Source organism: Canis lupus, chromosome 2 (genome assembly GCF_003254725.2).
Source record: "Canis lupus dingo isolate Sandy chromosome 2, ASM325472v2, whole genome shotgun sequence".
Lineage (NCBI taxonomy): Eukaryota > Metazoa > Chordata > Mammalia > Carnivora > Canidae > Canis > Canis lupus.
The window spans coordinates 19,640,150-19,655,758 of NC_064244.1; the positions used below are offsets into that span (position 1 = coordinate 19,640,150).

At 37.9% G+C, this 15,609-nt stretch overlaps 1 protein-coding gene across 1 annotated transcript in view; it reads left to right on the forward strand.

Annotated features, from left to right (window-relative positions):
* Positions 1 to 15,609, forward strand: part of ITGA8 (integrin subunit alpha 8) — a 168,814-nt gene that overhangs the window by 31,467 nt on the left and 121,738 nt on the right. Inside the window, exons 5-10 of the mRNA XM_025445066.2 lie at positions 754 to 815; positions 1,905 to 1,950; positions 6,417 to 6,542; positions 7,878 to 7,922; positions 13,301 to 13,344; positions 14,823 to 14,879. Of these exons, the coding sequence (XP_025300851.1) occupies positions 754 to 815; positions 1,905 to 1,950; positions 6,417 to 6,542; positions 7,878 to 7,922; positions 13,301 to 13,344; positions 14,823 to 14,879 (380 nt within the window). The remainder of the gene's footprint in view (positions 1 to 753; positions 816 to 1,904; positions 1,951 to 6,416; positions 6,543 to 7,877; positions 7,923 to 13,300; positions 13,345 to 14,822; positions 14,880 to 15,609) is intronic.

A 15,609-nucleotide genomic window follows, 5' to 3' on the forward strand; every position in this document is an offset into this window, starting at 1 on the left:
TTAAATTCCTGATCCTAACGTCCTTATAACAATGCCCGGGGATCCACATGTTGACCTTCCCATAATTTTTTAAATGGTATGATAAGAACCTATTGGACATTCAGTTGGTGAATTACACTGGATAAAATACAAGATAAGCCATTACTGGAGGGCTTTCTCTTTTGCAAACACTGATATTCCAATGTGCCCACGTGGTCCGTTGTGACCAGAAATGCAATTTCCAAACGTACCGAACTAATGATACTAGGATAATTTTAAATTAATTTCCTGTTGGAGACCATTAAAATCAGAATCTTTGCTGGTGCCCTCAGAAGAAAGCATCTACCCAGGTGACCATGTTTGCCTCTCTCTTTCTCAAGGGATTTCCTTAGGAATGACACGAATGGCTTTGCACAGAGCATGTGGGCCACTCAGAAACACATTAGCACCCCTTGGAGAATGCAGAACATAGCTGAGAGAAGGAGAGTTTATGTCTTCAAACAAACATGAGTTGTAAAACCCAATTTAATAGCTCCAAGGAACATTATTCCTGATGACCTGACTACAGAATCACAATGATATTTAGGATGAGAAAATAAATTGAAATATATCTCATAGGTTACTTGGAATGAATTTCTAAAAATATAAAACAGATTGATCATTTTAAATTTAGAAGTCTACAGAGAAAAAAACAACAGAATATCCTGAATTGGTTATTAAAATATATCTTGGGAATGATGATGTAATAACACTTCTATATTTTGGTCATTCTAGGTAATGCTGATCCAGAAGGCCAGGGTTACTGCCAAGCGGGATTTAGTCTGGATTTTTATAAGGTTAATTCCTTTGGTCTTATAGCTTCTAATATTTGTATTATCTGTTTGATTTTTTTTTCACCCTCACTCTCTCACTCCCATCCCTATGCCCCTGTCCCCAACCCCCCCCCCCCAATATCCACTACCACCAAAAGAACTTTTAGGTGTGTATCTAGCCTGTTTTGGCAACTTCTTCAAATGTTTTTGTTTGCTCTTTATTTTTATTAATCTATTAAAATAGCACAGAAATACATAGGATAAAAAGCAACAGTCTTCTTCCCATCTCTTGTGATAGTCATTTTAGATGAAAAATCTCAAAAACTCAGTGAGAGAAATGTGCCTCAAAAAAAAAACAAATCACAAGAATCTGTAAATTGCTTTATCTCTGTAATTCACTGATGACGTTTAACATTAGTGTTTAAATTCACACATCCTTTCACAAAATTAAAAGCAGAGATGCCTAGTAAGCTAAGAGGGGACAAAGGTTTCATGGTTTTGAAAATAGTATAGAAAAAATTTTCAGCATACAAAATTCATTGCTTTTTTTATCATTTACCTTTTTTTTCCCATTGAAAGTTAAGGATGCAGAGGTTGGAAGGTGGGGTTTTAAGGAGAAGGAGAATTTTATATTTCCTAGTCTAGAGTTTTTGCTTTCTCTCCTGAGAAGGAGAAAGGGGGGTGGTTGCAGATGTATGGAAAAAATAGGCATTACTGTGGCCTTGAGATAAATAGAAACCGAATTTTCTTTTTGTTGCCAAGGCTCAAAAGACCATGTCTGCTAAATAACACAGCATTAAACTTGTACATATTTTGCTTACCTGAGACAGTGCCAAAAAACTGAATTTATATATCCTCAAGGGAGAGAATTCAACTTAGCTAATTGAGTCAAATGAAAATTATTTAATATGCTAACACACCAAATAGTAGAAAGCAAGAAAAGGAAATAAAATAAGCTGCATGACTCCAATAGAAAGGCCTCATTTAAAAATTGCTTTTTATTGTATAACAAATTGTTAGAGCAGTGCCCATTAACATTGATTTATATCACCTTTAAAAAAAATCTGTTTTTTTTTTTTTTTTTTTCTAATTGTTGCTGTTTCTGTTTTGTAGAATGGAGACCTCATAGTAGGAGGACCGGGAAGTTTCTATTGGCAAGGTATGTTCCATCAGCAGAAAAGAAATGCCCCTTTGTTGTTACTAACAAGGAGATGAAGCACAAGTAACAATCAAATGTTGACCTTTTACTAATTTTATATCCAGATTCATAGTTTCTCAAATGAGGTATCATTTCCCATTGTACTTTGTTATATAAATGATATTTTAAAACACTGTTGCAACTTAATTCATTTATTCACCAAATATTTATTGAGGCTATGCCAGGCTTTATGTCAGATGCTGGGGATACAGTGATGAGTCTTAAGAGTACAGGAGGCTTCTCCAGGGTGGCTGCTTGCAGATACTTCATCCTCTGAACACTGGTGGACAGGGGACTGAAATACAACCTGTGCTCTGCTTAAGGAGTCAGGTACAGGACAGCATCTGCCCAGATGGGATGATTCCTTCTAATTCTTATAAAGGTGTTACATAGGCCAGCAGCTGCCCTAAGGTCAACTAACTTGAAAATGAGCAACCCTGACCTGAGATCTGAACTTTGCTAGGAGGTAACTAGCAAAGAGAGAAGGGACCATATGGAAAGGTGCTATGACCCAAAGTTGAGCAGTCAGGTGAGAAGGAGGGAAGCCAGGGTGACCAGAGACAGAAGATCATGGAGGTATCGAGCAGCCCCCCAGTCATGAAGGGCTTGTAGGCCAACAAAGGCAGCTGTGTCTTTATTCTAAAAACAATAAGAAATTCCTGGTGGATTGCAAGAGTTTAAAATAGATGGCCTCAGCTACAGTATTTGTTGCTTGTCTTGAGAATAATGGGAAACCACTGGAGGGTGTTAATCATGGAATGCTATGATCAGATCTGTGTTTTGAAAAGATCACTCTGGCTGCTATATGGAAAATGGATTGGAGGTTGGCCAAAGTGAGCTTATCAGCAAACCAGTTATAAAGTGATAAGTTAGTTACAAGTTTATAAGGTAAACTAGTAATAAAGATCAGATGAAGATGCTTGCTTCTTCATCCTCCTATACTCTCAAGAGTGGTAATGGTACAGATTGAAGGCAGCCCAGCTGGCTCAGCAGTTTAGCGCTGCCTTCAGCCCAGGGCGTGATCCTGGAGACCTGGGATCAAGTCCCACGTCAGGCTCCCTGCACAGAGCCTGCTTCTCCCTCTGCCTGTGTCTCTGCCTCTCTGTGTGTGTGTGTCTCATGAATAAATAAATAAAATCTTCTAAAAAAAAATAAAATAAATGGCATGTCCTTTAAAAAAAAAAGTACAGATTGAAAAGGAAGAGGAATTTGAGAGATGCTTTGGAAGGAAAATAAACAGCTTAGCTAATGGGTTGGATTGGATACGTGTGGGTAAGGGAAAGGAGGATGCCCAGCATATGTTTCTGACTTTTGCAACTGCATAATTGTAAGTGGGTCCCACTCACTGAGATGGGGAACCCTGGAAGAGAACACGTTTGGAGTCAGTTGGAAAGGGAAGATTATGAGTTTGCTTTTGGTTATGTTGAATAAGAAAATGTTTGAGATGCCAAGGTTTTACTTAAGTGTTCAGATGTATGAGCTTTAGCTCAGAGAAGATATCTAGGCTAAAATACAAACTTCCATCACTCGCATATTGGTGACCATTATGCGATGGATGTGGATGGGATGCTTACATAGAGATGACAAAGAATATTCACTGAATTTTGGCTGTAAAGTTTAGGATATAGATAGAGTAGACTATGAGAGAAATGAATAGTTGAGTGAAGTTTTTCTTTTAAAATGGAAGACACTTGGTCATATTTAAAGGCCAGTGGAAGTGTACAGATACTGGGAGTCTGCAAGAGATGGTGGAATAGGATGACCCTAAGGTCACCTTATCCCACAGATAAGTTATCTAGTTGTCTAGATAACACTCAGATCAGTGTAAATAGCCCCGGAAACAACCCCAAGACTGGTAGAAAAAAATCCATAACTAAATGTAGATAAGAGGCCATACTGAAGAGGGTAGCAAGGGTGAAGATGTGGTAGGGAGCTAACCAGACCCACGGGGCTGTCCTTGGGAGGAGGGATGCTGTACACATGGAGCAGGGAGAGAAACAGACTATCATGTCAGGGATCTGTCTGGGGCATGATAAATCCCTGTTACATTGGCTTTGAAAATCAGAGGGGCTGACTTCCATGAGTTCTTATAACTAGTGGGACTTAAGACCTGGAACTTTAAAAATCAGTGAGCTCAGCTCTGAGAAAGCCAAAAAGACAAGAGGAAACTGAGAGACAGCACAATAAACAGCCCTGTGGAGATAACAGCATAGAAGCAGCAGCTTATAAAGGCTTGAGTTGAGTCAGACCAGCCATTTGTCAGAGGTGCAATAGCCCTGAACTGAAGGGTATTTTCCCCATGTCGTTCCCTGAGAAACTTCCATTGGTGGGCAGATCCTGCAGTCAGACCAGCTGTCTGGCCCCCGCCCAGTGCTGCGGCCACAGTCTGACTGGTGTGTGTAGTTATCTTTCCCTCTCCCCAGACCAGGAGCCACTGTGGGTGGATGGATCTAGAGGATATATTACTAGTGAAATAAGTCAGTCAGAGAAAAATAAATGCTGTATGATTTCACTCAGATCTGGAATTTAAGAAACCAAACAAATGAACAAATTCTAAAAAGATACAAACCCAAACACAGACTCTTAAGTATAAAGAATAAACTAATGGTTACCAGAGGGAAGATGTGTGTGTCGGTGGGGGGGGGGGGGGAGAGTTAGTGAAACATGTGAAGGGGACTAAGAGTACACTTATTTTGACAAGCACTGAGTAATGTATAGAATTGTTGAATCCCTATATGGTACACCTGAAACTAATAGAACACTGTATGTCCACTATACTGGAAATAAAATAATACAAAACTACAAATATTTTTTAAAAGCCAATGGAAGAGACCCCAGAGATGAGTTTATGATAAAATTGTATGTGAAATTACTGTTAAGCTTAATTCATACATGTACACCTATGAACATCAAATAATTAACATTTTTAAATTATTTTGCAAATTGAAAAACTATATTTTATGCCACAGATAGTTATAAAAATCCTATGTGTTTAAAATTTTTTTCTTCTAATACACTTGATTACATAGTGTTTTCCTTTCCTTAACTTAAAAAAAAATGTCTGATACTGATGATTTGCTTAAAAGTAGCCATACCAAAAAAAAAAAAAAAAAAAAGTAGCCATACCAAGGAGATTTAGAAGCATTGTCTGTGATAGGTAATGTAGTTTTATTGAGGCTTAAGATTATAATGTTTATAGAAGCAGCTAAAGGAAACAAACAAAGGCAGTGTGTATGTAGGAGATGGGAAAGGGGTATTTAGCTTTAAACCAGAGAAAATTGGCAAATTCTGTAGACATTGTTCAGAAATTCATGTGTAAATATCATTGTCTTAATATTAGAACAATCATTTCAGACATAGTCATTGGGAACTATTTATGGCTGAATCTGATCGTTTTATTCCATTTGGACTTCAAACAGGCTGAATTATCAGTAAATCCCCAAAGAATAATTTGGCTTTAAAATTAATATTATTAAATGTTAGTTTCTTGAAATCCTTTCTCCAGTTTTCTCCCAAAAACCATGAGATCACACTTGTCCCATCATAAATATGGGAATGCATGGAAATCGTCGTGGGAAATTACTGGCCATCTTTTGGATGTTTGACCCCTGCCTCCAGTGTGATCATGTTTCAAGACTTTTAATAATTACTTGTTTTGAGAGATATTAGTCAAATTTCTTACCATATCGTTGTTGGCAGCCATGGATTCCTTTTTCTTGCTCAAATTGTGGATCTCACTGGACCTCACTGCCTCCCATTGTCATAATTTTGTGCTCTGTGCATATATTTTACCATAAAAAATAGAGGCCTCATAGGTTATGTAATCCCTTCTTTTAACATAACTGATGGATTTCACAATCTATTAATTAAGTGATTTAGATTTAATCTGTATTTTGTGAGAACACAAATAGCCTTACTAGAATGCCAAAGGAGACCTTGGTTGTAATGCCAAATATCCTAATAGCAAAACTACATGACCTGAGAGAAAGCACTCATGCTCTCTGGGCTTCAGTTTCCTTACATATAAGAAGTTATATTTTGGCTAGATGATCTCAAAGTTAGATGATGTTTCTTCTAGCCATGATGGTCCAGTTTAAAAATTTAATCCATAAATTGTGACAACAGGTGTCTTTACTCAGATATTTTTCTCGCTTGGAGGTAGAGGGAGTATGTATTGTGAAGGCATCGAGAAGACAGATAAAATTATGTAGTTCATCTTTGGTTCTTCTGTCAGAATGGAAAGCTCTCCCCAGCTGTAACCAGCCTCACCTTGCAGTTTGGCAGCTGGGAAAATTCATCATCAAAAATTCAAGCAATTCCATGATTATTTTCAAGGAAGTATATGTCATTCAGATGTTCTGTGTCTGCCCAGGGAGGGCCTGCCTCTTGCATTTATTCCACTAATGTATTAATTTGTTTGAACACAGGTCAGGTGATCACTGCCAGTATTGCCGATATCATTGCAAATTACTCATTCAAGGATATTCTAAGGAAATTGGCTCGAGAAAAGCAGACAGACGTGGCTCCAGCTTCCTATGATGACAGTTACCTTGGTGAGAATTGTTGCTCAACACATATGTGTTCCTCCAAAGGCAAACATTAAATGTAGATGCAAATTGTACTCCTCACTTATCTGATATTATACTGCAATTTATGCAAAATTGCTTTCCTTACTAGCTTAGAATGGACTTTCTGTTTGTTGAGCCATATTATAAGTCTTTTCTTTAGGTTCAGTCTATTTTATAGGCTTCCTAATAGAATCTTTCTTCAAACCCAACAACCATTTTTTTATTTTAAAAATTTCAATAAATTAGATGGATACTTTTTGCATAGAATAAAACATTGGCCTCAGTCCCAAAGTCAATAGCTTATTTATTGGAGGATTTTGATGGTTAATTTTATGTTTCAGTTTAGACTATAGTATGCAGTATGCAAACACTAACCATCACAGTGTCTTGCACATAAAATATTTTGCCAAGTGTAGATAGTATGAATTAGTAGGGCTGCCCAATGCTATAGGAGCAACATGCTGGCAGCTCTTTCCAGTTTTTAGAGCAATGGTAAAAGACCTTCCAGTTCCTAGAATGTTGTCAAAATGCAACTTATACCAACCATACATACAATGTTGCTGCACCACTGTTGTTTCCCGCTTTTGGAATAATATTGGCATTTTGATTGCTTGGTTAAATTAAGCAAACTGTGGGGCGCCTGGGTGGCTCAGTCGGTTAAGCATCTGACTCTTGATCCCGGCTCAGGTCATAATCTCAGAGTCTGGAGATGGAGTCCTGTGTCAGGCTCAGTATCAGTATGCTGAGAGTGGAATTTGCTTAAGATTCTCTCTCTCCTTCTTTCTCTCCCCCTCTCCACCCTTCCCCTCCCCCTGCTCTCTCTGTCTCTCTCTAAAAAAGAAAAAATTAAGCAAACTGTGGTTATGTTTTCACCTTACCTCACTTTAGAGCTAAGTGAAATTTGTGGGAAACCATCCTTAAAGAAATTAGGAATTAGACCTTCTTGATGATCAGAAATAGCAAAAGCTGAGCACAAAATATACCTTTCAGAGTATCATGTCTGATCCTGATGAATCAGTGACCTTAAAATGCAGTGGCCACCATTTACACTTGAAGGTGGATTATGAAGCATCCGTCAGAATCTGATTGTGTTGCCATGCCCAGAAGCAGGAGATCTATTATGCTTCCAGGATTTAGTACAGAACTGTTCATATTGGCCCCACTAATTTTTTCCCTTTGCAGAGTCCTCAAATTTTATGTTACAGTATTTGTTGATATTTCTGAGCAAAGTGGTAGTATGGTAATTCTTTCATGTTTCTAGACTTAGCTCATTTGTAAAGCCTTCAAACACGTGATTGGTTTTTCTTTTTTTTAACACAGGATATTCAGTTGCTGCTGGGGAATTTACTGGAGACTCTGAGCAAGGTGAGAGACATTATTGATTGTAAGTCATTTATAAAGTATGGGGAAAGGTAAGGTGACCTAAAAAGCCCTTTCATAAATGTAATTTTCTTCACTACACAAAATGTACAAATATGGGACCCCAGAATGTATATGATAATACATTATAGAAAAAACAACAAAATACACTTCAGCCCAGCTTTTTAAGTCTCAAAAATTCCGTTAAGACTGAATATCACTCTTTATTAAATCTAGTTAAGCAATAAAAACAATTCCAGTAATCCCATGTTATGCTATGCATGAAAAAAAATTCAGGTGATTAAATGGCCTACACAAAAGACATGCTGTTAGTGATAGCTCAAATTTGAAAAATCAACATCTTCCGTCTTTATTTTAATATCTGGGATCTTATATTGGATATATCCATACCAAACTCCCCGCCAGACTCCAACCCAACATCTCCACATTATTTCCTTTTCCCCTTTGGACATGCTCAAGTCCAAAATATTGGAATGAATTAACCTACAAAGCAGAAATTCACAGAGAATAAATATTCTTTATGCTGTGAGGTAGAGTTTGAAAGCAAGGGGTTTTTTTTTTCTTTAAAAGAACAGTTTTATTTAAAATATAACCTAATTCTTAAAGGCCCTATCTTTCCATTTTTATTTTTTTCATCACGATAACAAAAGACCATCTATCGTGGTAGTTAAAAGCATGGACTTTGTAGTTACACCACTTGAGTTTCAACCCTGAATTTGCCACTTGCCAGCTCTGTGACCTAGTTACGTGACATCTCAGCATCTCCTTTTCTTAATTTCTAAAAGAGGGATGGTGTGATGATGGTGGTGGTGATGACGATGATGGTGATGGTGGTGGTAATGATGATGATGATGATGATAACGATGATGATGAGGAGGAGGATAGTAATGTGACGATAAGGATGGTAATGGTGATGATGATGATGGTGCTGCTGCTGACGATAATGATGATAATTATAATAATGATGATGACAACAATGAAAACAATACGGTACCTAGATCACAAGATTCTTATGAGGATCAAATGAGCTAATCCTGTATGTTCATGAAACAGTAGAATTAGCTATAATAATAAATAACCCTTGGGTTAGTAACCATCAGAGACAAAATTGAAAAGTAATATCTTATAATCACTCAGTGATTTAGCAAAGACCACTATAAAATATGCCAAATTATTTTAAACATGGCATTAAACTCTTAGAAAGTTCCTTAGTAGAGCCTTTAGTCTTGACTCATGGAAATTAACAGGGATACATGACAGCACATTACAGGGAAAAATGGTAGGAGATCATAGTGATTTTCCATCAGATCACAGAAATATCTAGATGGATCCAAGTTTTATTTTTTTATTTTTTATTTTTTAGGTTTTATTTTTTTAATTTTTTATAATAAATTTATTTTTTATTGGTGTTCAATTTACCAACATACAGAATAACACCCAGTGCTCATCCCTTGACAAGTGCCCCCCTCAGTGCCCGTCACCCATTCACCCCCCACCCCCGCCCTCCTCCCCTTCAACCACCCCTAGTTCGTTTCCCAGAGTTAGGAGTCTTTATGTTCTGTCTCCCTTTCTGATATTTCCCACACATTTCTTCTCCATTCCCTTATATTCCCTTTCACTATTATTTATATTCCCCCAAATGAATGAGAACATATAATGTTTGTCCTTCTCCGATTGACTTATTAGATGGATCCAAGTTTTAAATGATTTGTGAATATGTAAAGGCATTATCAGAGATTATGATCCATTTATCAGACCACACTGAGTCTCAAACTAACCGTGTTCACTACTTACTTAAGTGGACTGGAAGGAGTTGGAATTCTACGTAAAACAGCAAGTGACTTGATGTTCTCTAGGTGAGAGACCCTTAATATGGGATCCTTGGACTCTGGGTGATACATGGATGGACTTCATGGGATTTGAACTCCTAGAAATTATATGCAAGGTTTTGCTGTATGTGAACTTTTCCAGTGAGAGGATCCATAACTTCCATCTACTTCCCAAGTGTGTTTATGACTCAAAAAGGTTGAGATCTTTTGTTCTTGTTTTAGAGCCTGATGTAGCGAGCTAAAACCAAGAAAGTGATCTGGCCAATCCTAGGAGATATGAATGCTTACTTTTTAGAGGTTAAACAGTATAATATTATAGAGCATGTGGCTCCCTGTCTAGTGGGTAGAAGACATTTGATAGACACTGGCTTCCCTTCTGCTTCTTGATGAGGTTGACGCCCGGGTCATGTATTTCGAGGCCAGGTATCTAACTTTTACCTCCATGTGTTATTGATATTAAGAGAAAGTTTACCATGAGTTAGTGGAATGGATCTAAGAAAAGTCACTTATTTTCCTTCCTAATTGAATACTTTTGTAGTTGAGTGATAGTTCTAATTTGCCTTACACTCTAAACAATTTCATTATCTTGATGATTTTTAAATAATTGTGAACATTCTTAATCAATATTTACTTGTAATAACTCCTAGCATTGTGGCCATGTGAAGTTGCAGACTCCAGTGTTACTGAGTGTAATAGTTGTTTTCTTTTAAACGAAATTCTGTGTTTGTAGGATGCTTAGTAGTGGCTGTCATCTATCTCAAATGGGAGAGGCAGTCTTTTCTGGTTGATAGGTGTGATCCTGGAATCAGTCAACTTCATTATATCTGATGGCGATTTGCTGCTAGATGCCAATTTAATTCATACCAAATAAACATTATTGAAAATCGAGGAATCTGCTTCCAGTTCTGACACCTTTCCTGGGAACCTGTCCAAATAGCTTAGTTCTTCTGAGCCTAATTGTATTCTTCAAGGACATGTTTCACCCTCCCTCCTGTTGCTATACTTGAGCAGTCCATGCTCCTGTATGAAGTCAACCTCTCCACTTTGCACTAGGCTTCATTCCCTCTCAAAGAAGGAACTCCAGCCATTCCTTATTCTTTATCTGCATCATCAATTTTTGGGGAAAAATTTACAGACAAGCACACTGTTATTTCCCATATGTTGAAGAGAAAATTTCTTATTCCACTTCCCCCTCCAGCAAGCATCTGTCTTCTCTGCTTCAAAAGAGCTGTCACTCTTCTCTGCCTGCATCTCTGCCAGTTCCACTGTACCCCTCCTCTTAAACTCACTGCTCAGCTGAAACAGCTTTTGTCAAGCAAACCAGAGGCTTCATGAAGCTCATCTTCCTTGACTATCAGGAGCATTTGACAGAGTTCATCATTCCCTCCTCATTTCTTCACTCAATTACCCAGACACTGGAAGCTCCTTCTCCACCTCTTTTAATGTTTCCCCTTTAATTTCTCACATCTTGTAGAAGCATCCCAGGATTAAATATTTGGACTGTTTCCTTTCTCTTTGAGTTTTGGTAATTTCAACCAGTCTCCCGTATTTTCCCAGCTTCTACTGAATTCAGGTTCATGGTACTTCTCCAGATTACACTGAATTCTAGGTTCAGGGATACATGTTCTAAGATCTAGCACCTCAAGCTCCATACTCAGCATCTCTATTTGAATGGCTCTCTGAAACGTAATGTGCTTGTGAGCAAATTCATGACCTTCCCCCTGAAACATGGTCTACCCTCCAACAGCTTCATCCCAGTAAGTGACAATGCCATCCTCCCAGTTGCTCAAGCCAAATTTGTTGGAAGTCAGCCTTGGATTGTGCTCTTTATCTCACATCCCATCTATATCCAATTCATGAGTAAATCCTATTAACCAAACTCTCAAATATGACCAGAATCTGACCACTTCTCACCTCCTGCACAGCTTCTACTCTGATCCAAGTTCCCCAACTTTATTGCAGTAGCCTTCTACCCGGTCTCTCTGCTTTTTCCCTTGGCCTTCTGTAGTCTGCTCTAAATCCAGTAGCCAAAATGGTCTCTTAGAAACAAAAGTCAGATTGCGTAACTTTTTTGATCCTGTGATTTTTCAATTTATTCAGCATGAAATCCAAGTCTTGACAATGACCTGAGAGACTCCATTCATGAGGCTGTTAGTTACTTTGATCTCATCCTCTACCCTTTTACTTCTCACTCCCTCTCCCCCAGCCTCTGTGATCTCTTTACTAGTCTTTGAATGCTCCAGAAACACTTCTACCTCAGGACCTTTGAACTTGCCATTCTTTCTGACTAGAACATACTTTTCCCACTTCTCCATAATATTTACAGCCTCACTTTCTTCAGTCTTTGCTCCAGTGTCACTTTCTTGCCACATCCTTTCCTGATAATTGTGCCCTAATAAGCCATAAATCCTTCTCCATCCTGCCTCTAGCACTCCCTGTACCATTTTGCTACTTGTTTTTTCTTACTATATTTTCCCTTTAGATACACTATTTCATTGACTCTGCTTTTTAAATTGACTGTTTCTTCCAACCAGAGTATAAGCTCTGTGAAAGTAGGGAATTTTGTCCATCTTGCTCACTACTGTATACTCCATTTACCTATAAATATTTGTTAATTGAATGAATGGATTTACTACTGAAAAGTCCAACATCTAACCCCAAATGAATCTTCACTGATTATTAAAGCTAGTAGCATGAGCACCTAACTCTGCTAGGACACCGCACACCAGATATAATTGATGCTAGAACTTGTGCTGTACCTTTCAGGGCAGGATGAGGAAATTTAAATGGAAGGGATTCTCTTCTAGGCCCTTCCTGTTTAAATTAAACTAGATTTTTAACCTCAGTGAATCAAAGGATAGTTTAGAATTATAAAAACAAGAGCTGAAAGATCTTTGATAATTAGTGATTCCAATATCCCAGGTATACAGCAGGCCCAAGAAAAAAATCAGTAGCTTCTGAATCTAGAGCCAGATCATAGTGCAATGAGTTATACGGACCTTTTCCCTCAGGTGTGCCTCTTCTGTTTCTATTAGTGAAGCTCTCTTTCTGGGGGACCCTTAGCTGCCAGGTCACCTGCTAATTCTGCTACCAGCAAACAGTTCCAAGGGGCCCAGACTCATGTCATTTCTGATGGATTTTCTTTAGGTAACATGAATTGTTTTAACATGTTTAACATGACAGAAGCTGTACTTTTTACCCTAATACAAAAGATGTCACCACAGTGAAAGCTGGTAAAAGCAGAATAAGAGGTTTAACTTACAAGTCACACGCAGAGCTGAGAGGCCAGGCTTATGCTATGCAGGCAAAAACACGTGGAGGCTGGTGATGAAGACGGGTAAATCTCACAGTATGACTTTTGTTCTGTTTTCCATGGTCTGTAACAGAAGCAAAAGCAAACGCAAAACCATGACTTCACACTTCCAGCTCCCCACATGACAGTTACTCACCTAAAAAGCACTATTTTTAACTGATTTGTTGGATAGCTTTAAAATATATGTAATCCCCCTTCTACATGACTATATTTATCCCCAGAACTGGTTGCTGGCGTTCCAAGAGGAGCACAGAATTTTGGATATGTGAGTACAAAGGATGCATTGTTGGAATATTTTCTTAAATATGTAAAGAAATGTTTCATTTCATTCAACTTTTATATGATTTAAAATGCCTTTTAATAGTGAGCCCCTACAGATCTGTGCATGTTTGCTTACTAAAAAGGAAGGAGAACAAGTGAAGCTAGATTTTTTTTCTCATCTTTGTACAGGATCAGCTACAGAGTTTGTGGGACCCAGTGCAAAATGAAGATAAAGGGCTTTTTGTTCAAAATTATTAAGAATTTCAGGATAGCAGCAGCTGGACATTAAACCAAGGGTGGGGCCCAGTTGAACATAGGGACCTGTGTGGCTCTGCAGGTCACACCCATGAAGCCAGCATGACCCTTATGCATAATCTAGGAATAATTGTAGAGGATACTGTTGCCGATGCACTCAGCATTTTAATATGCCTCATATGGTAGAAATGAGAAAATCAATTGTTATTGCACTAGTGTATCAATTTCCTGAGACTGCCACAACAAACTACTACAAAGTGGGTGGCTTAAAACAATATAAAATTATTTTCTCACAGTTCAAGAGACCAGAGTCTGAAATCCAAGTGTCAGGCAGGTCACACCTCCTGCAGTGCATCTAGCAGGGGATCCTTCTTATCTATTCTGGCTTCAGGTGACCACGGCCTTTTTTTGGTGTGTGTCAGCATGACTCCACTCTCTGCCTCTGTCCTCAGATGGCCTTCACCCATCTGCGTCTGTGTGTGTCCTCTCCTTTCTTATGAGGACATCAGTCATTGAATATAAGGTGCACCCTAAATCCAGGATGATTTCATTTCAAGTTCCTTAATGTATTTCATCTACAGAGACCCTATTTCCAAATAAGGTCACCTTCTGACATTCTGGGTGACATGAATTTTGGAGGGAAACTATTCAGACCCATTATAGCTAGTTAACATAAAATTAGGAGAAGAAAATCAAGAGATGTTCTGAAAAGAAAAAGTTGTATTTTAAATAATGTTTATTCTTTAAAAAGTCTAGTGAATGTAATATCTGCAGATTTTAGGTTGACCGAATAGAATTAAAAGTAATATTTTTGCTATATGGATAACATTTTAAATTTCCAATTTTTTTTTTTTTTGCAAAGAGCCATCATCAGTTTCTCATAATAACAAACACAGAACCAAATTTAGACAAAATTAGATTAGATCAATTAGGTGGCCATCAGGTTAATTGCTCTCAGTGTTCAATTGAATTCAATTTCTATTTTCCCTTTCCAGATTCGTAAGCATGTATTTTAATTTGATAGTATTACAGGCTTACCAAGAGATAAAAGTTCAATTGGATTTTTTTAAGATCATTCTTATGGGATCACATTTTTGTTTTACATATAGTTAACTATTAACTATTCTCTCCCAAAATTTAAAAATGATTTCAGTTGTAACTTAAAATAGTTTTTTTTTTCTCCAATTCTGTCAAATGATGTAACCTATCTACTTTCTGTGATTTCAGGTTTCAATCATTAACTCTACAGATATGACTTTCATTCAGAATTTCACTGGCGAACAGGTAAAGACCTTTGAATATCAAACAATGTCACTCAGTACTATTAGTGAATTGCAATATTCATATAATTTATTCATTTATAAAATAGGTGTTCACTGAGCACCTACTCTGTACTGGGCACTGGTCTAGGCACTGGGAATATAAACATAAATCAGATAGACAAGACTCCAGCTCTCATGCAGCAGTGTCACTAACTCCTAGGATCTGAGAACAATCCCGTTCTGCTATAGGCCTGTATGTAGTGTGCCTGGTGATGAGTTCTGGGGACCTGCCTTCCCTCTGAGAAGAAGCAGGCTTCTCAGAGGCCCCACTGTATTGGTCAAAGTCAACAGGCTTATCCACTCCCCAACATTATGTGGAGGTTGACAAGTTATCTGGTTCTGGTACTTTCCTCCCAGGGACTAGATGTTCTTCTTCACCCACTGTCACTGGCAGAGATCTTATTATGTTTTGTTTTTTTTTTTTTTTTTTTTTTTAGAGAGATCTTATTATGAATGAGGGAAGTGCCTGTCATTCTCCTAACCGAATATGGCCTAAGGTCATACTTTACCCACCACCTTGAGTTTTCCAGGGTACTGTAACCTGTTGAGATTTGCCACATTTCTTTAAACAATGAATGTGGTGTGGCCATCTAAGGAAGCCAGTCATCAACTGAATCAGTTTCTCTAGGCAACCCATATTCTCTTTTACCCAGAAACCCACACTGCTGAACTTCTAAGAAGCCTCACATGTG